Genomic DNA, 24,442 nt, shown 5'->3' on the forward strand with positions numbered 1-24,442 from the left:
TCATCGGGCAGGGACTGTCTCTGTCTGTTACCGATTTGTCCGTTCCAAGTGCTTAGTCCAGTGCTCTGCACATAGTAAGCGCTCAATAAATACTATTGAATGAATGAATGGAAAGAGCCCGGGCTGGGGAGTCAGAGGTCATGGGTTCGAATCCCAGCTCTGCCACTGGTCAGCTGCGTGACGGTGGGCAAGTCACTTCACTTCTCTGGGCCTCAGTGACCTCATCTGGAAAAGGGGGATGAAGACTGTGAGCCTCACGTGGGGCAACCTGATGACCCTGGATCTCCCCCGGCGCTTAGAACAGTGCTCGGCCCACAGTAAGCGCTTCACAAATACCAACATTATTAGAAGGAGTTCATCAGGGTGTCCCCGGGGGAGTTCCTTCACGGTCTCACTCCCCATTTTCGAGATAATAATAATGATAATGTTGGTATTTGCGAAGCGCTCACTATGGGCCGAGCACTGTTCTAAGCGCTGGGGGAGACACAAGGGAACCAGGTTGTCCCACTTGGGGCTCACCGTTAATCCCCATTTTCCAGATGAGGTCACTGAGGCCCAGAGAAGTGAAGTGACTTGCCCACAGTCACCCAGCTGGCCAGTGGCAGAGTCGGGATTCGAACCCATGACCTCTGACCCCCCCCCCCCCAGCCCGGGCTCTTTCCACTGAGCCACGCGAAGTGACTTGGCCCAGGTGACCCAGCTGACGGGAGGCGGGGCGGGATTAGAACCCACCACCTGTGAGTCCGGGGGGGGGGGAGGGGGCGCTTTCCACTCAGCCGCGCTGCTTCTCCGGGGGGGGGGGGGGGGAGGGGAGAGGGGGGGGGCCAGGAGCAGGAGGGGCGGGGCTAGGACAGGGGGGCGGGGCTAGGAGAGGGCGGGGTCAGCAGGGGGAGAGGCGGGGCTAGGACCGGAAGGGGCGGGGTCAGGCTAGGGAGGGGCGGGGCCAGGAGGGGGCGGAGTCCGGCGGAGGAGGGAAAGGGGCCCGTGTCTGCGTGCGCGCATGCGCGCGGAGCGGAGGGGAAGGGAGGGGGGCGTGTGGGCGTCGGCGGCGTCGGCGCCATGGCCGTCCGTGTTGAGCCGCCGTGTCCGCGTCCGGGCCTGTCCGCGGGCCTGGCCTTGTGCGTCCTGGCGGGGCTCGTCCTGGCGGGGCGCCCCCTGGCGGGCTGCGCGGCCCCGCCCGGGCCCCAGGGCGGCGACGGCCGGAGCGGCAGCAGCGCCCCCCGGCGGCAGTGGCCGGTGCCCTACAAGTGAGTCCGGCCCCGCCCGTCACCCGGCGCCCCGATCCTCACCGCCCTCTCCGCGTTGCTCGGCTTCATTCGATTCATTCATTCGACCTATTTAGTTAATACTACTTAATAATAATAATAATAACGATAATAATGTTGGTATTTGTTCAGCGCTTACTATGTGCCGAGCACTGTTCTACGCGCTGGGGGGGGGGGGGACACGAGGTGATGAGGTCGTCCCACGTGGGGCTCACAGTCTTCATCCCCATTTGACAGATGAGGGAACTGAGGCCCAGAGAAGTGAAGTGACTTGCCTACGGTCACACAGCTGACAAGCGGCGGAGCCGGGATTAGAACCTTTGGAGAAGCAGCGTGGCTCAGTGGAAAGAGCGTGGGCTTTGGAGTCAGGGCTCATGAGTTCGAATCCCAGCTCTGCCACTTGTCGGTCGGCTGTGTGACTGTGGGCGAGTCACTTCACTTCTCGGTGCCTCAGTTCCCTCATCTGTAAAATGGGGATGAAGACCGTGAGCCCCACGTGGGACAACCTGATTCCCCTCTGTCTACCCCAGCGCTTAGAACAGTGCTCGGCACATAGGAAGCGCTTAACAAATACCAACATTATTATTATTATTATTATTATCTCTCCAGCTGGGGCTCCAGGCAGGTTTCCAGGGTCTGCTCACACCAACTCTGGCTCCGGCTGCAAGGACCCGACCCTGACGGGGAGAGGGGGGCGGGCAATGTCTATATATTTTCATCACCCTATTTATTTTGGGCAAGTCACTTAACTTCTCGGTGCCTCAGTTACCTCATCTGTCAAATGGGGATGAAGACTGTGAGCCCCACGTGGGACAACCTGACTCCCTTGTGTCTGCCCCAGCGCTTAGAACAGTGCTTGGCACATAGTAAGCGCTTAACAAATACCAACATTATTATTATCATCATTATTTTGTTTAATGAGATGTATATCACCCCGATTCTATTTATTTGCCATTGTTTTAATGAGATGTTCTTCCCCTCGACTCTGTCTATTGCCATTGTTCTCGTCTGTCCGTCTCCCCCGATTAGACCGTGAGCCCATCAGTGGGCAGGGACCGTCTCTATCTGTTACCGATTTGTCCATTCCAAGCGCTTAGTACAGTGCTCTGCACATAGTAAGAGCTCAATACATACTATTGAATGAACGAATGAATGCCTAAGTGTCTAATCCCGGCTCCGCCACCTGTCAGCTGGGTGACTGTGGGCGAGTCACTTCACTTCTCGGTGCCTCAGTGACCTCATCAGTGAAATGGGGATGAAGACTGTGAGCCCCACGTGGGACAACCTCATTACCTTGTATCGACCCCAGCGCTTAGATCAGTGCCTGGAGCGGGGCTGAGGAAGGAAGGAAAGAAGGAGGACATTCGTGGCCGGTCCTGGTGAGGAACAGAGTGGGGACGGGGAGAAGGAATCACATCTTTCGCTTCCTTCTCTTTCCTCCTCTTCTCCCCTCCTCCCTTCCCTCCTTCGTTCTCTACTTCTTTCTCCCCTGCCCCGTCAAGCCCCTGCTCCGTCGGTCCAGATGAGAAGTTAGGCCCTGGTTGCTCAAACGGATTCCAGCCGAGGGGCAGGAATCGAGTCTAGCCGCTGTGAGAGGGAAGATGGTGCCACGGTGTCGTGGCAACTTCGGGATTTAGGTGACCCCCAAAGGGTTGAAGAGACGGTGGAGATTGGGGGTTACTCGGGGGAAGGCGTCCTAGAGAGGGTGTGAGCTCAGAAGGGCTTTCAAGAGGGGGAAAGCAGCAATCTGTCAGGTAGAAATAATAATAATGATGTTGGTATTTGTTAAGCGCTTCCTACGTGCAGAACACTGTTCTAAGCGCTGGGGGAGATACAGGGTAATCAGATTGTCCTATGTGAGGCTCACAGTCTTAATCCTCATTTTGCAGATGAGGGAACTAAGGCACAGAGAAGTTAAGTGACTTGCCCACGGTCGCACAGCTGGCAAGTGGCAGAGCCGGGATTCGAAACCAAGAGGGAAGGGTGTGAGCAAGAGGTCAGTGGGAGGAAGGACAGGAAGGAGGTGTGATTAGGGAGGGACAAAAGAGTTGGAGCCGGGGTGTGAGCCATTTGGTCGTATTTATTGAACACAAAGTGTGTGCAGAGCACTCTACTAAGTGCTTTGGAGAGTATAATATATCTCAACTGGATTACTGCATCAACATCCTTTCCGATTTCCCAACTTCCTGTCTCTCCCCACTTCAGTCTATAGTTCACTCTGCTGCCCGGATCCTCTTTCTACTGAAATAATAATGTTGGTATTTGTGAAGCGCTTACTATGTGCAGAGCACTGTTCTAAGTACTGGGGTAGATACAGGGTAATCGGCTTGTCCCACTTGAGGCTCACAAGCTTCATCCCCATTTTACAGATGAGGGAACTGAGGCACAGAGAAGTGAAGTGACTTGCCCACAGTCACCCAGCTGACAGGGGGCAGAGCCGGGATTCGAACCCATGGCCTCTGACTCCGAAGCCCGGACTCTTTCCGCTGAGCCACGCGCATGCCACTCCCTTCGTCAGAGATCTCCAGTGGTTGCCCATCGACCTTCGCATCAAGCAAAAGCTCCTCACCCTTGACTTCAGAGCTCTTCACCACCTTGCCCCCTCCTACCTCTCCTCTCTTCTCTCCTTCTACGGCCCGGCCCGCACGCTCCGCTTCTCCGCCGCCCACCTCCACACCGTCCCCCGTTCTCGCCCGTCCCGCCGTCGACCCCTGGCCCACGTCCTACCTCTAGCCCGGAATACCCTCCCTCCTCACCTCCGCCAAACTAGCACACTTTCCTCCTTCAAAGCCCTACCGAGAGCTCACCTCCTCCAGGAGGCCTTCCCAGACCGAGCCCCCCCTTTTCCCCTGCTCCTCCTCCCCCTCCGTCGCCTTGACTCCCTCCCTCTGCTCTACCCCCCTCCCCGCCCCACAGCGCTTGTGTATATATGCACGTATTTATTATTCTATTTATCAATGATGTGTACATATCTTTAATTCTATTTATTTTGCTGCTAATGATAATAATAATGTTGGTATTTGTTAAGCGCTTACTAGGTGCAGAGCACCGTTCTAAGCGCTGGGGCAGATACAGGGTGATCAGGGTGATGAGGTAACCGAGGCACAGAGAAGTGAAGTGACTTGCCCACAGTCACACAGCTGACAAGTGGCGGAGCCGGCATTCGAACCCATGACCTCTGACTCCCAAGCCCATGCTCTTTCCACTGAGCCACATCTACTTGTTTTGTTTTGTTGTCCGTCTCCCCCTTCTAGACCGTGAGCCCACATTCGGGTAGGGATCGTCTCTATCTGTTGCCGAACTGTACTCTCCGAGCGCTTCGTCGAGTGCTCTGCGCACAGTAAGCGCTCAGTCGATACGATTGAATGAATGATACAACAATAAACAGACACATATTCACTGCCCACGGTGAGTTTACAGTCTAGTTGAACGCGAGAGGTTGAAAATAAGTAGGGGAATGAGAGCTGATTGTGAAAACCGACGGTCAGGAGGTTCTGCTTGATGTGGAGAGGAATGAGTCACCATTGGAGGTTTTGGAGGAAGGGGGAGTCGTGTGAGCGAAGGCCCATCTCCTCCGAGAGGCCTTCCCAGACTAAGCCCCGCTTTTCCTCATCTCCCGCTCCCTCCTACGTCACCCTGACTTGCTCCCTCTGCCCTTCCCCGCTCCCAGCCCCACGGCATTTACGTCCGTATCTGTCATTTATTCATCTGTATCGATGTTCTCCCTCTTTAAGTCTGAGCTCGCTGTGATCGGGGAATGTGACTGTTTATTGTTGCACTGTTCTCTCCCAAGTGCTCAGTACCGTAATCGGCGCACAGTAAGCGCTCGATAAATACGATCGATCGAATGAATGAACCAACTCAGGATTAGAGATGTGGCAGCAGCGAATGAACACCGGAATGGTGAAAGCCATTTTCTTCCTCCTCCTCACCCCTCTCCCATCTTCCTTCCTGCCCCGCTTCCCCTCCCTCCCCGCCCCTCATAATCATAATATGACATAATCGTGTCGGAATCGCAGCCTGTCCACTGCATCAGCTTCTTCTCTGGTCTCCTTGCTTCCAGTCTACTTCATTCTGCTTCCGGCTCATTTTTCTAAAATACGATTCTACACACATCACCCCATTCCTCAAAATCCTCCAGGAGTTGCCCATTCCTCTCCAAGGAAAGGAGAAACTCCCCAGCGCTGACTGGAAGACACTCGATCGCCTCTCTCCCTCCTGCTTATCCACTCTCTCCCAGGGCACACTAGATGATACGCTTTGTACCTCTTAACCCCACTTACTCACAGATCCTTGTTTTCATCCTCGTTTTCTTGCTCACGCTCTTCCTCTGCCCCGGCACTCCCCTCCGCTCTGATTTGTGGGACCACAGCTCTCCCCCTGTTAGACTGTAAATTTTTCGAGGGCAGTGATCACGCGTATGGACTTAAATTGAGCTTGACCTAAACCCTCTCCTCCCCATGACTTCCCATCACTGTAGACAGAATCACCATTCTCCTGACCTCACAAGCCTTTAGCCTTGGCATTATCCTTGACCATCTACCTCCTTTAACCCAAATATTCAGTCTGTCACCAGGTCCCATCAGATAATAATAACTGTGGTATTTGTTCAGCGCTTACTGTGTGCCAGGTACTGTACTAAGTGCCTGGGTGGACACAGTCCCTGTCCCCTGCGGGGCTCACAGTCTTAATCCCCATTTTACAGTTGAGGGAACTGAGACACAGAGAAGTGAAGTGATTTCCCAAGGTCACACAGCAGACAAGTGAAGGAGCCGGGATTGGAACCCGAGACCTTCTGACTCCCAGCCCCGTGCTCTAGCCACTTCGCCGCCGGTTCTGTCTTCTTCTCATCTCTAGAATCTTCCCTTTGCTCTCCATCCGATATGCTACCACACCAGTCCAAGCAGTCACCATATCCCGCCTTGGCTTCTGCAACAGCCTCCTCGCTGACCTCCCTGCCTCCTGTCTCTCCCCTCTCCAGGCCATACTTCCCTCTTCTGCCCCGTTCATTTTGCTAAAAACTTCTTCCTCGCCCACCTTCCCACTCCTCTAAAACTTCCACTGGTTGCCCATCCATCTCCATATTAAGCAGACACTCCTCCTCATCAGCCTTAAGACCCTTTCAGCTCCCTAAACCCCATTCATTCAATCGTATTTATTGAGCGCTTCATAAGAATAATAACGATAATGTTGGTATTTGTTAAGCGCTTACTATTTGCAGAGCACCGTTCTAAGCGCTGCGGTAGATACAGGGTCATCGGGTTGTCCCACGTGAGGCTCACAGTCTTCATCCCCGTTTTACAGAGGAGGTCGCTGAGGCACAGAGAAGTTAAGTGACTTGCCCACAATCACACAGCTGACAGGTGGCGGAGACGGGATTCGAACCCACGACCTCTGGCTCCCAAGCCCGTGCTCTTTCCACTGAACCACGCTGCTTCTCTGAGGAAGCACTTACAGCGTGCAGACCACTGAACTAAGCGCTAAGCCCTACTCGTCCTCATTCCTCTCTCCCTATAGCCCAGCCTGCACTCTTTGGTCTTTTAATTCCCACCTATGCACCGGACCCAACTGTCATCTCTCTTGCTACCGACCTTTTGCTCCCCGCCTCTTTCCGGCCTGGAACTCCCCGTACTTCACCTCTAGTAGACCGCTTGAAGACCACCCCTTGTTTGGAGCTGTGGTAAAATCACATCCCAGCTCCTCCAGGGAGCCTTCCCTGTCTAATTTTATCTCCTCCCCTTATGACGAGTGCTGATCCAAGCACTCGAAATTTCCCGCCTTGACCAGCGCGTCAGCCGCCTCCTTGCCGACCCCCCCCGCTTCTTCCGGTTTCTCCCCGCTCGGGTTTGTACTTCCTTCTGCCGCCCGGATCGTTTGTCTAAAAAAAGAAAACCGTTCAGTCCTTATCTCCCAGCTCCTCAAGAACCTGCGGAGTTGTCGTCCGTTCGCCTCCGCATCGGCGTCCTTACCGAACAAACGATCAGTGGCGGAGCAATGTACAAGCGGTTGGGAGAGTACGGTTAAATAGAAGTCTCTCCGTTCAACCTTACCTTGCTCGTCTCCTACACAGCCCTCCTACAGGGAGAAGCAGCGTGGCTCAGTGGAAAGGGCCCGGGCTTCGGAGTCGGAGGTCATGGGTTCGAATCCCAGCTCTGCCACCTGTCAGCTCTGTGACTGTGGGCAAGTCACTTAACTTCTCTGTGCCTCAGTTCCCTCATCTGTAAAATGGGGATGAAGACTGTGAGCCTCACGTGGGACAACCTGACTTCCCTGTATCTAACCCAGCGCTTAGAACAGTGCTCTGCACATAGTGAGCGCTTAACAAATACCAACATTATTATTATTATTATTATAACCCAGCCCTCACACTCAGCTCCTCTGATTCATTCATTCAATAGTATTTATTGAGCGCTTACTATGTGCAGAGCACTGAACTAAGCGCTTGGAATGAACAAGTCGGCAACAGATACAGTCCCTGCCGTTTGACGGGCTCACGGTCTAATCGGGGGAGACGGACAGACGAGAACGATGGCGATAAATAGAGTCGAGGGGAAGAACGTCTCGTGAAAACGACGGCAGCTAAATAGAATCGAGGCGATGTACATTTCATTAACAAAATAAATAGGGTAATAAATACATACAGTTGAGCAGACGAGTACAGTGCTGAGGGGATGGGAAGGGATGCCAACCTACTGTCTGTAGCTCCATCTTGTCTCGCTGCCAATCCCTCCGACCCGGAACTCCCTTTTTATGTATGATGGCCCACCACTTTTCAAAGCCCTGTTAAAATCACATCGCTTCCAAGAGGCCTTCCCCAACTAAATCCTCATTTTTCCCTACCCCTTCTCCCTTCAGTGTTGCCTGTGCATTTGACTCTGTAACCCTTAAGCTCTTTGCCCTCACCTGTTATTTATTTTAATTCATCTTCTCCTGTAACCTGTAAGCTCAAAGTGGGCAGGGATCAGGTCTACTAACTGTTGTATTGTTGTACTCTCCCAAGTACGGTGCTCGACAAACAATGAGTGCGCAATAAATACCATCGATTGACTGTTGATTGATATTTCCCTCTTTACTGAGTCACACATTTGATTCCTCCAACCCTTTGCGTTTAGGTACTCACCTCACCCCCCTCTGTCCTCGGTATTTATATTATTAAGCGCTTATTTTAAGCACTGTTCTAACTGGGATAGACTCAAGTTAAATTGGACACAGTCCAGTATATATATCTCTCATTATAATGATTATATATCATATATATATATATATGTATATATCATTATACTCAATTGCTTCCCTTTCTTGAAATGTATTTTAATGCCTGGCTTCCCCACTAGATTGGATAGTCCTTGAGGGCAAGATTATGCCTACTAATTTTGTAATAATAAATAATAATAATAATGTTGGCATTTGTTAAGCACTGTACTAAGCGCTTGGAATGGACAAATCGGTAACAGATAGAGACGGTCCCTGCCCACTGATGGGCTCACGGTCTAATCGGGGGAGACGGACAGACGAGAACAATGGCAATAGACAGAGTCGAGGGGAAGAACATCTCATTAAAACAATGGCAAATAAATAGAATCGGGGTGATATACATCTCATTAAACAAAATAATGATGATAATAATAATGTTGGTATTTGTTAAGCGCTTACTAGGTGCCAAGCACTGTTCTAAGCGCTGGGGCAGACACAAGGGAGTCAGGTTGTCCCACGTGGGGCTCACAGTCTTCATCCCCATTTGACAGATGAGGTAACTGAGGCACCGAGAAGTTAAGTGACTTGCCCAAAATAAATAGGGTGATGAAAATATATAGACATTGCCCGCCCCCCTCTCCCCGTCAGGGTCGGGTCCTTGCAGCCGGAGCCAGAGTTGGTGTGAGCAGACCCTGGAAACCTGCCTGGAGCCCCAGCTGGAGAGATAATAATAATAATAATAATAATGTTGGTATTTGTTAAGCGCTTCCTATGTGCCGAGCACTGTTCTAAGCGCTGGGGTAGACAGAGGGGAATCAGGTTGTCCCACGTGGGGCTCACGGTCTTCATCCCCATTTTACAGATGAGGGAACTGAGGCACCGAAAAGTGAAGTGACTCGCCCACAGTCACACAGCCGACAGGTGGCAGAGCTGGGATTCGAACTCATGAGCCCTGACTCCAAAGCCCATGCTCTTTCCACTGAGCCACGCTCTCATGGTCTAATGCCCGGGCCCAGGGGGCCAGAGGGCCTGGGTTCTAATCCTGGCTCTGTCAATTGTCTGCTTTGAGACCTTGAGCAAATCCCTTCTCTTTTCTCTTCTCCCCTCTCCCCTCTACTCCCCTCGGAGAAGCAGTGTGGCTTAGCGGAAAGAGCACGGGCCTGGGAGTCCCTGGGGTTGTGGGTTCTAATCCCGGCTCCGCCACCTGTCTGCTGTGTGACCTTGGGCAAGTCACTTCACTTCTCTGTGCCTCAGTTTCCCCACTTGTAAAATGGGGATGAAGATTGTGAGCCCCACGTGGGACAACCTGATTACCTTGTATCTACCCCAGCGCTTCGAAAAGTGCTCTGCACATAGTAAGCGCTTAACAAATACCACAATTATTATTATTACTCTCCTCTTCTCTCCTCTTTCTGTCTTTAAATTATATATTATAAAGTACATATTTATTTATATTAATGCCTAACTTCCCCTCTAGCCTGTAAGCTCATTATGAGCAAGGAATATGTCTGCCAACTACATTGTACACTCCCAAGTGCTTAGTACAGTGCACTGCACATAGTAAGTATTCAGTAAGTACCATTGATTGAATGATTGATTATTTCTCTGTGCCTCTGTTACCTCATCTGTAAAATGGGGATTAAATCCTACTCTCTCCTTACTTAGACTGCGGGGCAGGGACTGTGTCCAACTCGATTATCCTGAATCTACCTCAGTACTTAGTACAGTGCTTAGCACCTATTAGGTGCTTAACGAGTAACATAATTACTGTTGTTATTGTAGTCTTCCAAGCATTTAGTACAGTGCTCTGCGCACTATGTATATACCGTTCATTACAGTGCTCGGCACACAGGTGCTCATACTATTGATTAGTTTAGAACATTGCTATCTTCAATATTCCTAGAACTCATATGACTTTAAAAGATTCCTTTGCTGGTTTGGGAAGTCTCTGAGGGAAAAAAATTTCAAAATCTTGTCTCCGAACCCTGTTAAACTTAGCTGGCCTGGTGTATTTCTTAATGTGACTTTATTGAAGGACACCCAAGTCAAGTCTCATTTGGATTCCAAACTGTGAAAATAAAGAGGAAGTTCCCCTAGAATTTTGAGCTGGCTTGAATTATGAATGATTGATGACAGTTTATAAAATATGGGAAAGGTAGTGCATCGAAGTGGTTTCGTGCGTGGTTTGCTATTAGAACCAAGTGGAGGTGGTTTGTAACGAAATATGTGTTCTTTGTCAAAGCCAGTGAATGGGGAATTTAGGCTGTAAAAGTTTAAGCCCCTTCAATTCAAGCTAATCTTTTTTTCCCCCATAAAAAAGGCGCTTCGATTTCCGTCCTGAACCAGATCCTTACTGTCAAGCTCTTTATACTTTCTGTCCAACTGGCTCTCCCATGCCAATAATGAGAGATGATGATGTCATTGAAGTCTTCCGATTGCAGGCTCCCGTGTGGGAATTCAAATATGGGGCTCTCCTTGGACATTTGGTAAGGGATGACTTATTTCGTCACTTGGTTTCATTAAACACAGTCTATCTTTGGAAGTGTAAAGTCGGTTTTAAAGTTGGCTTCAATTTGTGTATTCTTTCCCAGCGCTTAGTGCAACGTGGCTCAGTGGAAAGAGCCCGGGCTTGGGAGTTCATGGGTTCGAATTCCGGCTCCGCCACTTGTCAGCTTTGTGACTTTGGGCGAGTCACTCAGCTTCTCTGTGCCTCAGTTACCTCATCTGGAAAATGGGGATTAAGACTGTGAGCCTCACGTGGGACAACCTGATTACCTTGTATCCTTCCCCTTCCTCACCGCCCTCCGGCTCTTAGAACAGTGCTTGGCACATAGTAAATGCTTAACAAATACCATCATTATTATTGTTACAGTGCTCTACACACAGTGAGCTCTTAATAAATATTATTATTACTACTGTCACTACAACTTTTAGACTATAATGTATCCATTTGAAATTTGAAAGAATTTCAAATTCTTTCCATGCATGTGCACCCCAGATACACGTAGAGCCCCAGTTCTGAATTATTATTATTCAATAGTACTTATTGAGCGCATACTATGTGCAGAGCACTGTACTAAGCACTTGGAATGTACAAATCGGTAACAGATAGAGACAGTCCCTGCCCTTTGACGGGCTTATCATTATTATTACTATGGCGCTCGTAAGGTGCTTACTACGTGCCAAGCGTGGAACTCAGTGCTTGGCTAGATACAAGATAATCAACTTGGACACAGTCCCCGGCCCACATGGGGCTCACAGTCTAAGTCAGAGGGAGGAAGATTTAATCCCCATTTTGCAGATTGATTCATTCAATAGCATTTATTGAGCGCTTACTTTGTGCTGAGCACTGTACTGAGCGCTTGGAATGTACAGTTCGGCAACAGAGAGAGACAATCCCTGCCCAATGACGGGCTCTCAGTCTAAGCGGGGAGACAGACAGCAAAGCAAGACAGAACAAAACAAAACAAGGCAACATCATCAAGATAAATAGAATCAAGGAGATCTACACCTCATTAACAAAATAAATAGGGTAATAAATAATATATGCAAATGAGCACAGGGCTGAGGGGAGGGGAAGGGGGAAGAGCAGAGGATGGGAGGGGGAGCACAGGGAAATGGGGGGTGGGGGGACTCAGTCTGGGATGAGGAACTGAGGCACAGAGAAGTGAAGTAACTTGGCCAAGGTCACCCAGCACACAAGTGGCAGAGCTGGGGTTAGAACCCAGGTCCTTTGATGTCCAGGCATGTGGTCTTTCGTGAACTGATTGCTGACATGTCCCAGGAACTATTAACCATTAAATGCTATTTGTTAGGCGCTTACTATGTGCCACACCAGGATAGGTACAAGCCAAACAGGTTGGACGTAGTCCATGTCTCACACGGGGTTCACAGTCTCAATCCCCACTTTAAAAGATGAGGTCACTCAGGCACAAGTGAAGTGACTTGCCCAAGGTCACGCAGCAGACGTGAGGCGGAGCTGGGATTAAAACCCAGGTCCTTCTGACTTCCAGGCATGTGCTCCGTAATAATAATAATAATTATAATAATGTTATCTGTTAAGCGCTTACTACGTGCCAGACACCATACTAAGTGCCGAGGTGGATACAAGTAAATCGAAATGGACACAGTCCCTGTCGCATGTGGGGCCCACGATCTCGATCCCCATTTTACAGATAATAATGTTGGTATTTGTTAAGCGCTTACTACGTGCAGAGCACTGTTCTAAGCGCTGGGGTAGATACAGGGTAATCAGGTTGTCCCTCGTGAGGCTCACAGTCTTAACCCCCATTTTACAGATGAGGTAACTGAGGTACAGAGAAGTTAAGTGACTTGCCCACAGTCACACAGCTGACAAGTGGCAGAGCAGGGATGAGAGAACTGAGGCCAAATGAAGTGACTCGCCCAAGGTCACCCAGCAGACAAGTGTCGGAACTGGGATTAGAACCCATGACCTTCCGATTTACAGGTCCACGCTCTATCCCCTAGGCCGTGCTGCTCCTCCCCACTCGAGCAGCAGCCGGCCGAGTCCCTTGTTAAAAATCAGTCAGTCAGATACAGGTAGTCAGTCCGTCGGTCAATCGTAATTACTGAGCGCTTATCGTGTGCAGAGCACTGTACTGAGCGCCTGGAAGAGTACAGTATAACTATTACACATTCCCTGCCCACAATGGGCTTACGGTCCTGAGGGACTGGAAAAGTGAAGAGGGTTGGTAGTGTTTGGGGTATGGCGGGCAAGAAAGTCCCCAGGAATAGTGGGGGTGAAGGGATGAAGGAAGGGGTTTGGCAAGGAGTCATCTCCCTTCTAATTTTTCATTACCCGGAGTGCTCCAACCCGATTTGTTTGTACCCACCCCAGTGCTTAGTACAGTGCCTGGCACAAAGTAAGTGCTTAACAAATACCATCATCATCGTTATTATTATTATTATTACATCAGGCTCTAGAGCAGAAAACTAACAAATTACATTTAAGCCTGTTGGCAACCTAGCCCACACTTCCTTGTCTCACAACCCAGCCGCATTTTGAGGAACATAATGCCTATGTATCCTAGGCACTCGAGGCTCAAATACTGGTATTCATTCAATCAATCGTCTGGACTCAGTGAAGCAAAAAGTGTCAAACCCTAGGACTTCCAGTTTGCAATTATGCTACCGAGTTTTTTGTCTGATCTCATTTCAGAAATCTCCTAAGCGATTTATTAAGCCCCTTTCTGTTGTGGGGGAAGCAGCGTGGCTCAGTGGAAAGAGCACGGGTTTGGGAGTCAGAGGTCATGGGTTCTAATCCTGACTCTGCCGCCTGTCAGCTGTGTGGTTTTGGGCACCTCACTGAACTTCCCTGTGCCTCAGCGGCCTCATCTGTAAAATGGGGATTAAGACTGTGAGCCCCATGTGGGACAACCAAATTACCGTGTATACACCTCAGCGCTTAGAACGGTGCTTTGCACACAGTAAGCACTTAACAAATACCATCGTTATTATCCGCAAGTTCTTCAGCTCTGGTGTCACTTTCAGGCAAGGGGAGGCACACGGCCCAGCCATGGTATTGTTTTGGTAGTCACTTCACCGTTCCGGACCTTAGTTTCCTCATCTACAAAATGGGGATTCGATAGCTGTTCTCTTTCCTACTTAGATGGTGAGCCCACTGTGGGACCTGATTATCTCATATCTATCTACCTTAGTGTTTAGTACAGTGCTTGGCATATAGTTAAATACTTAGCAAATACTATTATTGTTATTAATCTTATTCTCATTCTCCTCTACACAGCAGGCACTGGTGCTGTTCAGTCATTTTGTTTGTTTTTTGTTGGTTTGTTTGTTAAGCACTTACTATACAGAGAAGCAGCGTGGCTCAGTGGAAAGAGCACAGACTTTGGAGTCAGAGATCATGGGTTCAAATCCTGGCTTGGCCGTTTGTCAGCTGTGTGACTTTGGGCAAGTCACTTAACTTCTCGGTGCCTCAGTTACCTCATCTGTAAAATGGGGATTAAGACTGTGAGCCCCACGTGGGACAACCTGATTCCCCTGTGTCTACCCCAGCGCTTAGAACAGTGCTCGGCACATAGTAAGCGCTTAACAAATACCAACATTATTATTATTATTATTTGTCAGGCACTCTTCTGACCGGGTGCGGTTAGATGATTTTGTTGTTATTAGGGGGTTTTTTTGTTTTACGATTTGTCAGGCACTCGTACTGAGCACCGGAGTAGATACAAGCTAAGCAGGTTGAACACGGTCCCTGTCCCACATGAGGCTCAAGGTCTTCATCCCCATTTTACAGATGAGGTCACTGAGCCCCAGAGAAGTCAAGTGACAGGCCCAAAGTCACCCAGCAGACAAGGGGCGGAGCTGGGATTAGAACCCAGGCCCTTCTGACTCCCAGACCTCTCCGTGCTCTATCTCCTCGGCCCCGCTGCTGCTCCATGGTTGAAGGAAACCTGGGGAATAACACTCCACAACTGCCTGTCCTCGGAAAACAGTTCAGACGGAGAGGCCACCCTGGAGGTTTGGAAAAGAACAAGCTGCAGGGAGTGTTTCCTGTTTTAATCTGGATCCCCATTTTAGAGATGAGGCCCAGAGAAGTGAAGCTCATTCAGTCAAATTTATTGAGCGCTTACTGTGTGCACAGCACTATAATAAGTGCTTGGGAGAGGACAATACAACAATAAACAGACACATTCTATGCCCACAGTGAATTTACAGTCTGGTTACATGGTAGACATGTATGCGGAGCCAGGAATATCCACTAGGCCATGCTCGTCCCAGTTTATAGCAAATATTCTGCCTGTTTAATATTTTCACCTTCTATTTCCAGAAAATTATGCACGATGCTCTTGGGTTCAGAAGTACTCTCACTGGCCAGAACTACACCATGGAGTGGTATGAGCTTTTCCAGCTTGGAAATTGTACATTTCCCCATCTCCGACCTGAAATGGAGGCCCCTTTCTGGTGTAATCAGGGGGCTGCCTGTTTCTTTGAAGGAATTGATGATGACCACTGGAAGGAAAACGGAACCTTGACTTTAATTGCAACCCTATCGGGTAGGTTGAAACCGAGCCTACGTGTGACCGGAGTAACAGTATCTAAATAAACTAAATGAATCGCCATAGAAGGTCTGAAATTTTCCACTTTTGGTAGCCCACTTGATAAGCGTAATGCCTGAAACTACTCTGTGGAAAAACCTTTGAACCCAGGCATTACTCATGCAATTTATTGCCTATTAAGGTGCACGTTGAAGAGAAATCTATTCATCCGTCCCGCCACTTACGCTGATTAATGAAAACAAGGCTTTGCTTGCAGTGCTCCAGTTGAATTGCGATAGAATCCTTGAGCTTTCCAAGCAGCAGAAATAATTAGCGTGCGTTGTCCAAAACTGAATGGGTCCAGGCCCTTTTTAATCACTGACATTTGAATAAAGCTTCCTGTTCCGAAGTGAGAAATGGAACGTTCCATTATACGAACTGAAGTGTGACCTATAAATCAATTTATCAGGTCAGTTTATTAGCAATTAATAAACAGAAGCAGCGTGGCCTACCAGATAGAGCCTGGGCCCTAGAGTCGGAAGGACCTGGGTTCTAACTAATCCCGGCTCTGCCACTCATCTGCTGTGTGACCTTGAGCAAATCACTTCACTTCTCTGAGCCTCAGGTCCTCATCTGTACAGTGGGGATTAAGACTGTGATCCCCATTTGGACAGGGAATCTGTCCAACTTGATGAGTTTGTATCTACCTCAGTGCTTAGAACAGTAAGTGACATATAGTAAGCACTTAACAAATACCATTATTATTGTTTATTACTATTAGAGTAGAAGGATATTTACAGGAGCATTTTGGGGCTGGGGTGATTAGCAAAGGTGTGTGAATACCCCAGGGTTTAGATGGGTTAGAAGCAGTTCAGGGGAAGTAAATTGGGGAGATTAGAAACGAACACTCCCTAGAATTGCTTAAATGATTCCAAATCCTGAAGGCAGAACTAGGGTGAAGCGACGGTGGCAGTAATTCAGATACCTCAGTTGGCTCCAATTCTTCCTCACCTGCTCTAGCTGCCCTCTTTTTTGTTCAATATCATCACTTCTTCCTTATTGATCCCCAAACCCATTGCTCCCACCAATTTTTCCAGAACGGAAATCCCCCCTCCTCCTCGATGACCATGGCAACTACTTTGTTGACAAAGTAATAACCGTCGACCGTGACTTCCCCTTTGCCTTCAGCTGCCTCCTACCTCCCACCCCCCCATCTGCTCTCTCATCCCTCTCAACTGTCTCTTAAGAGGAGATCTCTCACCTCCTTTCAAAATCTACCATGTGCCTCCAACCCTGTCCCTTCCAATAATAATAATTATTATTATTGTGGTATTTGTTAAGTGCTTGCTACGTGCCAGGCACTGTTCTAAGCACTGAGGTAGATACACGGTAATCAAGTTGGACACAGACCCTGTCCCACTTGAGGCTCATACTCTCAATCCCCATTTTACAGATGAGGTAACTGAGGCACAGAGAAGTTAAAGAACTTACCCAAGGTCACACAGCAGACAGGTGGCGGAGCCGGGATTAGAACCCATGCCCTCTGACTCCCAAGCCCGTGCTCTTGCCACTATGCCATGCTGCTTCCCATAATACTTGGCCCCCACTGTCTTCTTCATCTGTTGACTCTAATGGCTCCTTCCCTTCTTTCAGTCACCAAGAGGAAACCACCTTCACCCTACCTTCAGGGGTATAATTACAATCTGTATTCTCTGAAAGTCATTCTGTGTAAAATTCGTTGTGCCACTGTTTAATTTCCATTTCTTCACTTTGTCTTTTGGAGTTGGCGAGAAGCTTTCCTAGCGGGCCTTCCTCTACGGGAGTGTGGAGCTTTCACACGGCCTTCCAAATAACACACTCCTTCATTCAAACTTGTCTGGCCGGCTTAGGTCTGTGTTTTATGTTACTTGGTGCCCCACCTTCTTTGTCAGTGGACAACGGAAGTGCGTTGAAACGGAGCTCAGCTGGTAGTCCGATAGGCCTGTTGGCCACACTGCTCTGGCTTTTATGCATCCCAGCAAGTGTTTGTTGACCCAGAACGCTACAGGGCTGGGACATTTGCTTCCTGGTGTCAATCGGGAAAATAAAGGGAAGAGCGCCAGCTTTCCAGCCCCTGAGGAAAAAATGCCCCGCTGTGGGGCCGTGGCTGGCACTCATCGGACCTCCAGCTCCCGAGGTGCTGGGAAACCTTGCCTTCTTAATACAATGGACTTGTGGTGAGCAAATTATAATAGTGATGGTATTTGTTAAGCGCTTACTATGTGCCAGGACTGTTCTAAACGCTGGGGGAGATACAAGGTTATCAGGTTGTCCCAGGTGGGGCTTAGTCTTAATTTCCATTTCACAGATGAGGGAACTGAGGCACAGAGAAGTTAAGTGACTTGCCCAAGGCCACCGAGCAGACGACCGGCAGAGCTGGGATTAGAGCCCACGACCGCTGACTCCCAAGCCCGTGCTCTTGCCACCAAACCACGCTGCTTCTGATCTTAACAAATTAAATAATGAAGCAGATCTTCATTTCAGGAAAGGTGTTCCATGTTTAAAATAGTTCCTTCAGCTAAGAATTTAAAAGCGCCGAGAGAATCAGTTAAGTTTTACGCCATCTCGGAAAAAGACGTGGTGATCTACTCTAGATTGAAGTGGTCTTACTCCGTTCTTTCGTATCGCGTGTTCTCACTACACGCTTTAGGAAGCGACAGCGTTAGAGAATTAGGAGGTGTCCTTCCATCTATCCGTGACTTTCTAGGTAAGGCGTGAAGTGATTTTAGAAGCAATGAATGTGCGTAGCATCACTCGAAGCACACAGAGTCTTATAACAGGCTTTCCTTAAAGTGAGGTTGGCCAAGAACGCTTTCCCTTGCCTACGGGAGAGCTGAGTTAGGCACATAGTAAGCGCTCAATAAATACGATCGAATGAATGAATGTGTGCTAGGCACTGTACTGAGCACTGGACGGAGAAGAGGGAAGCTCACACATCAGTGGGTTCTGGGCCACTGGCCGGGATTGAGATGGAGGTAGGCGGAGGTGAGGTGGGAAATAATTGAGAGTTCTTGCTCCTTTTTGGAAGCCAAAAACTGACTTCCTGTCTGGCGGTGGCAGGAACAGAGGTGGTCTTCTGCCAAAAAGATATTCCACCAGTCAGCGAGCTTGAGTTAAGAAGTACGGCACAGTGTAGCTCATGACTAGTCTTAAAATCTCGGCACCGATCATCTGGGAGAGCAGACTGACTCAGAGGGAAGTTTTTGGGTGGCGGGCGAAGAGGAAAGAAGCTGAAGATAGAGAAGGAGCATGGCCTAGTGGATAGAGAACGGACCCGGGAGTCAGAAGGACCCAAGTTCTAATCCCTGCTCTGGCACATGCCTGCTGTGACCTTCACTTCATTCATTCAGTCTTATTTGTTCAGTGCTTACTGTCCACAGAGCACTGTACTAAGTGCTCGGTAGAATATAGAATACAACGTAATAAACAGACATTCCCTGCCCACAGCGGGCTAACAGTCTAGAAGGGGAGATTACAGTGTAACGTCTCTGTGCCTCAGTTCCCTCATCTGTAAAATGGGGATTAAGACTGTGAGCAACATGTGGGACAGGGACTGTGTCCACTCTGATTATCTCGTATCTACCCCAGTGCTCAGTACAGTGCCTAGCACACATTCATTCATTCGATCGTATTTACTGAGCGCTTATTATGTGCAGAGCACTGTACCTAAGCACTTGGAATGTACAATTCGGCGACAGAGATAGTGACAATCCCTGCCCAATGACGGGCTCACAGTCTAAACGGGGGAGACAGACAGCAAAGCAAAACAGAACAAAACAAGTAGTCTGGCGTAGATATAGTAAGTGCTTAACAAATACCATAAAAAAAAAAATGGAATTGCAGTCTGGAGGTCAGACCCTTTCCACTTACTGAACTTTAAAAAAAATCCTTCCATTTCCTCTCTTACAGGAAGCATGTTTAACCAAATGGTCAAGTGGGTAAAGCGTGACAACGAAACCGGAATTTATTACGAGACGTGGACTGTCCAAGCCGGCCCAGGACAGAAGTCGGAGGTGTGGTTCGAATCGTACGACTGCTCCAAGTTCGTCTTGAGAACGTATCAGAAGCTGGCTGAGCTGGGGGCGGAGTTCAAGAGAGTGGAAACCAATTACACCAAAATCTTCTTATACAGCGGAGAACCCATTTACCTGGGAAATGAAACCTCTATTTTTGGACCAAGAGGAAATACCACAGTTGCTGCCGCCATAAGGAAATTTTATTATCCATTCAAACCTCATGTGTCGACTAAAGAATTTCTTTTAAATCTCTTGAAAATTTTTGATGCGGTGGTTGTGAGGAGACAATTTTACTTATTTTATAATTTCGAATACTGGTTTTTACCCATGAAATTTCCATTTATCAAGATAACGTATGAAGAAATTCCTTTACCTAGACAGAACAAAAAACGGCTGGATTTTTAATATGGGCTCTGATCCAGCGTGGCTTAGTGGAAAGAGCACGGGCTTGGGAGTCAGAGGTCATGGGTTCTAATCCCGGCTCCGCCACTTGTCAGCTGTGTGACCTTGGGCAAGTCACTTAACTTCTCTGGGCCTCAGTTACCTCATCTGTAAAATGGGGATGAAGACTGTGAGCCCTAAGTGGGACCACCTGATTACCCTTGTATCTACCCCAGCGCTTAGAACAGTGCTTGGCACATAGTAAGCGCTTAACAAATACCAACATTATTATTATCCTGTCGGCTAACGTCCCATTAGGCCGTGAGACCCATGTGGGACGGGGACTGCATCCAAACTGATTATCTGGTATCTACCCGAGCGCTTAGTACAGTTCCCGGTGCACTGTAAGTGCTCAAATACCCCCATGAAAGGAGGGCAGCTACCAGTTTTTCAGGGAGCGGCTATCCAAGGCCATTTGCCAGGTCTCTTCCTGCTTCCTTTTGGGTTTGCCAACCACCTTACTTTTTCTTAGCAAGTGAAACTGAATTCAGTCGATTTTGACTCAACGATGCCAGCTCTGGAGAGCAGCATTAGTTGGGAAAAGATAGATACTTGGCTGAATGAGATCTGTTGATATGAGTTATCTGGCCCTCTGTCCTTTATTAATCTAATTTAATTGGTAACTGCTGCAGTTTAGAGGGGAGCACTAATTAGGCTGGTCAACTCCCCTTCCCTTCCTTTATCCCTCCCGCCCCCGCTGTCAAGTTTCTAAATATTACCTGTCGGACCAAAGTAACTTGAGAGAGCTGTGGAACCAGGCGTATAGGTTAGAGAAAAAGGCATACGACCTCCTTAATGTGGACTCAAGCGCTTGGTTCAGTGCTCTGTACACAATAAGCGCCCAAATACCACTTTGATAGTAGTATTTATCGAGCGCTTCCTATGTGCGGAGCACTATACTAAGCACTTGGGAGAGTGCAGTAGCACAGAGTTGGTAGACCTCAACGAGCTTGTCTAGAGGGCTGTATTAATATAAATAAATTACAGATATGTATTTAAGTGCCGAGGGAGGGGTGAAATAAGGGGTACGAATCCAAGTGCAAGAAGGGAGTGGGAGAAGGGGAAATGAGATCCTAGTTGGAGAAGGCCTCTTGGAGATGCGTCTCCGCTAAGGCTTCGAAGTTGGGGAAGAGTGAAAATCTATCAACTAGGAAGATGATGGTATTTGTTACGCACTTACTACGGGCTAAGCACTGTTCTAATCGCAGAGGTAGATAGAAGGTAAGAGGGAGGGCATTCCAGGCCAGAGCCTGATCGTGATGAGGAAGCACCAGCCTTTCTTCCGACTGAGAATCGTTAGCACTTGCTCCTACCAAACGTAACAAATTCTAGAATTTCCCCAGCTGAATTTGACCTGGTCAGTAGTTTAGATGACTAAACGTGAGTCACAATGGAGCAATTCTGTTCTTTCCAGTTGAGCTCGGTGAACCGAAGTCCTTTTTAAGAGGAACAGCACAGTACAAGCCAGTAGGAAGTAAAGTGACTTAAAAAGGGTTAAATTATGTATTTGGGAGGTTTTCCTAAGATTCACTCAGGGGAGTTTTATTGGGTTTTGAAGATTTGCTTGACACCTTTCTCTTTCCTCATTAATGCTGCCAAATTAATACAGAGATGAATAAATGATATTCTGAATTCTTTAATAAATTGAATTCTGATGTTCTTTAACGCTGGCACCGTAAAGAGAAGTGAAAAAGACTGGGCCACAGGCTGCGAGACGAACCGAGCTCTGAAGAGGCTGAAATGGGAAAAAGAGATCGAGCCCAAGGATTCTGCTTGAAGAAGCAAAGCTCAGGAAAGCAAGGAAATATTGAAGACAAGGCCTCAAGAAAGAGGTAGATCAATAACGTTCCCCTAAACAACTAGTCCGTGAGGTGTTGACAGACTGCGATAAGCAGACATAAAAGTAATCAAGGATCTTCGAGCCATTTTCTATCCCCGTCACCTTCCAGCTCTCCTCAACCAGCTTTGCCCTTTGGTACGTCTTTTAGTCGTATTTATTGAGCACAAAGCACTGTATTAACCACTTGCACTCTACTCCATACCTCCAACCTTTCAGAGCCTGTCTATATAGACGGACTTATATACCCCTCTATTTAAGCACCAGTTCCCCAACTTCTTCCTTCTACCTGGGAAGCAGCACGGTCTATTGGATAAAGCCCGGGCCTTGGGGTCAGAAGACCTGGGTTTTAATCCCAGCTCTGCCACTTGCCTGCTTGGGCAAGTCACTGCTCCTCTGTGCCTCAGTTATTCATCTGTAAAAGTGCGGATGCCATACCTGCTCTCCTTCTTACTTAGACTGTGAGTGCCATGTGTAATCTGGCCTGATTAACATGTATCTACCGCAGCACTTGGAACGGCGCTCGGCACAGGATAAGGGCTTAAATCTTCTTCAAATGTCACCGAGTTGTTTCTGACCCATAGCGGCTCCGTGGACTCTATGATCGTTCTGGTATGTGTATCCATAGTTTTCTCGCTAAAGATACAAAAGCCATTTACCGCTGCCTTCTTCCACGCAGTAAAAAGACTTGAGTCTCTGTCACGGTCTTTGATTAACATTTCGATCACTCGATCATCCGCCTTTGACTCTTTCTCATGCCGCTGCTGCCCAGCAAAGAGGAACCGACTTTGGCGCTACAAAAGTTACTTCAGTGCCCATCTCCTCAGCTATATTGTAAGCTCCCTGTGGGCAGAGACGATGTCTTTTAACTCTGTTGTACTCTCCCAAGTGCGTATTACAGTGCCGTTCGCACAGTGAACACACAGTAAATACTAAAAATGGATTGGAGTCCTCTCTTAGGGACTCCCCACTGGTTCAATTGATATTCTTAGGTTATGTCTACTGCAAGGCGTGTGGCGGTTAGGGACTGCAATTTGGGAAGAGACCATCTACCCTATTCTATTTCCTGCCAGGCATCTAACGGCTGGCAGACATTTTTGCCATGGTGTCTTGCTAAGTCAGAGGAGATGGATATCACAGCTTCCCTGTCCAGCTTGACAACGAAAGAGATGGGAAGCAGGTCTGGCTGTCCTGTAGCGTAGTGCCTCCACCACTTAATACAGCGCCTGGCACACAGTAAGCGCTTAACACCATCATCATCATCGTCTTCCATTTTTTCTGAGCAACCTACTCTGGTTGGAGGCAGCAGTTTCCCCAAAAAGCGTCTCTTTCCAGCTTAAATGGCTCCTTGAGGCTTTTTCTTACTTATGGCCACTGCAGGCTCCCTAATGGGCGTAGGTTGATGCTGAGAAAGAAGCCCTATTTGATTAGAAACCTATTTACTACTCCTGTCCCCTCTGGAATAGATTGGGAGGAGAGTGGGAATCCAACAGGATCTCATTACGGCAGAGTGTGGATTCTAGGGCGGGGGAATTCTTGGAACCAGGCTGCTGGTTTTTTTGAGGGCGGATTAAGAGATTGATCGACTTGTACTCCTGCCTCCTCTGATAACGAACGATTTATGGGCAGACAGAAGTCACCGGGGCAGGCGGCTCAGGACCAGAATCTCCAGCTACGGTACAGGAGGAGTTTTCCCAATTTGCTGTGGGCACGGCCTAGTTTAAAGTTGAGCCTTGAACCAAACCCTTTACCAGGGAACGTGTCTACCAACTCTGTTGTACTGTACTCTCCCAAGTGCTTCGTACAGTGCTCTGCACACAGTAAGTACCCAATAATTACGATCGACTGATTGATTAGGGGGTAATCCCACTCAACTCCTCTCTCCCATTATAATCACACAGAGAAACTGGGTAGACCATTCACAAGCTGGTCTTAGCATCCGCCGGTCCTTAATTTTAATTCGAAGGAACATCTGAAAAAGAAACTGGGCACGCGTCCAGATTAGAAAAGGAAGCAAACTGAATTTTACCTTCCACTCTGCCACACTCACCAGAGTGCAAAGGCATTCGGATTCAGAGAGCGGACTCACCTGGTTGGACCAGCTAGTCAAGTGAAATGAGATTAGGCCTGTCCTGCGTCTAGTAGCTCTGGCTTTTAACCCATTTAACAGCGATTAACCTATGTGGTGGTGGTGCTCGTTATTCCTCTGCCAGATAACTTTCGCAATCTTTGAAATCCCAAAGCACCTACGAAGCATAGTGTCCGTTCAACCGCTTTATTTTATATTGTGTTCTTAAGCCACAAGTAAGGAGTTGGAAGGAGAACTACCAAAAATTTGCATAGTGTGATAAGATCACCTTGAGCTCTTCCAATAAGTAGTTTAACCATCTCTTGGATGTCTCTGCAGGGGGAAGGAGGGAACTGATCATCGAAAATAATTTTCTTTTGCGTTTTTAGTGTTGTCTCTGGGCAGGACAGGAGATCAATCAGTCACGGTCAATCAATCGTATTTACTGCCTGCTTGCACTGTACGAGGCGCTTGGGACAGTACGCAAAATAGGGTCGGTAAACACGTTTCCTGCCAGCAGTGGGGGATCTTCTAGCTGAAGCCAGATCCGCTGAGCGATTCAT

At 48.5% G+C, this 24,442-nt stretch overlaps 1 protein-coding gene across 1 annotated transcript; it reads left to right on the plus strand.

Annotated features, from left to right (window-relative positions):
• The first annotated feature begins 1,024 nt into the window (after window positions 1-1,024).
• CLN5 (CLN5 intracellular trafficking protein) lies at window positions 1,025-20,024 on the plus strand. The gene is made up of 4 exons (XM_029083453.2): window positions 1,025-1,247; window positions 10,780-10,945; window positions 15,271-15,496; window positions 19,427-20,024. Exons 1-4 carry the CDS (start codon window positions 1,060-1,062, stop codon window positions 19,936-19,938), a joined length of 1,092 nt encoding a protein of 363 aa, XP_028939286.1. The 5' UTR covers window positions 1,025-1,059; the 3' UTR covers window positions 19,939-20,024.
• The last annotated feature ends 4,418 nt before the right edge of the window (window positions 20,025-24,442 follow it).

The sequence above is a fragment of the Ornithorhynchus anatinus genome, chromosome 2 (assembly GCF_004115215.2).
Source record: "Ornithorhynchus anatinus isolate Pmale09 chromosome 2, mOrnAna1.pri.v4, whole genome shotgun sequence".
In the NCBI taxonomy this organism is placed as follows: Eukaryota; Metazoa; Chordata; class Mammalia; order Monotremata; family Ornithorhynchidae; genus Ornithorhynchus; species Ornithorhynchus anatinus.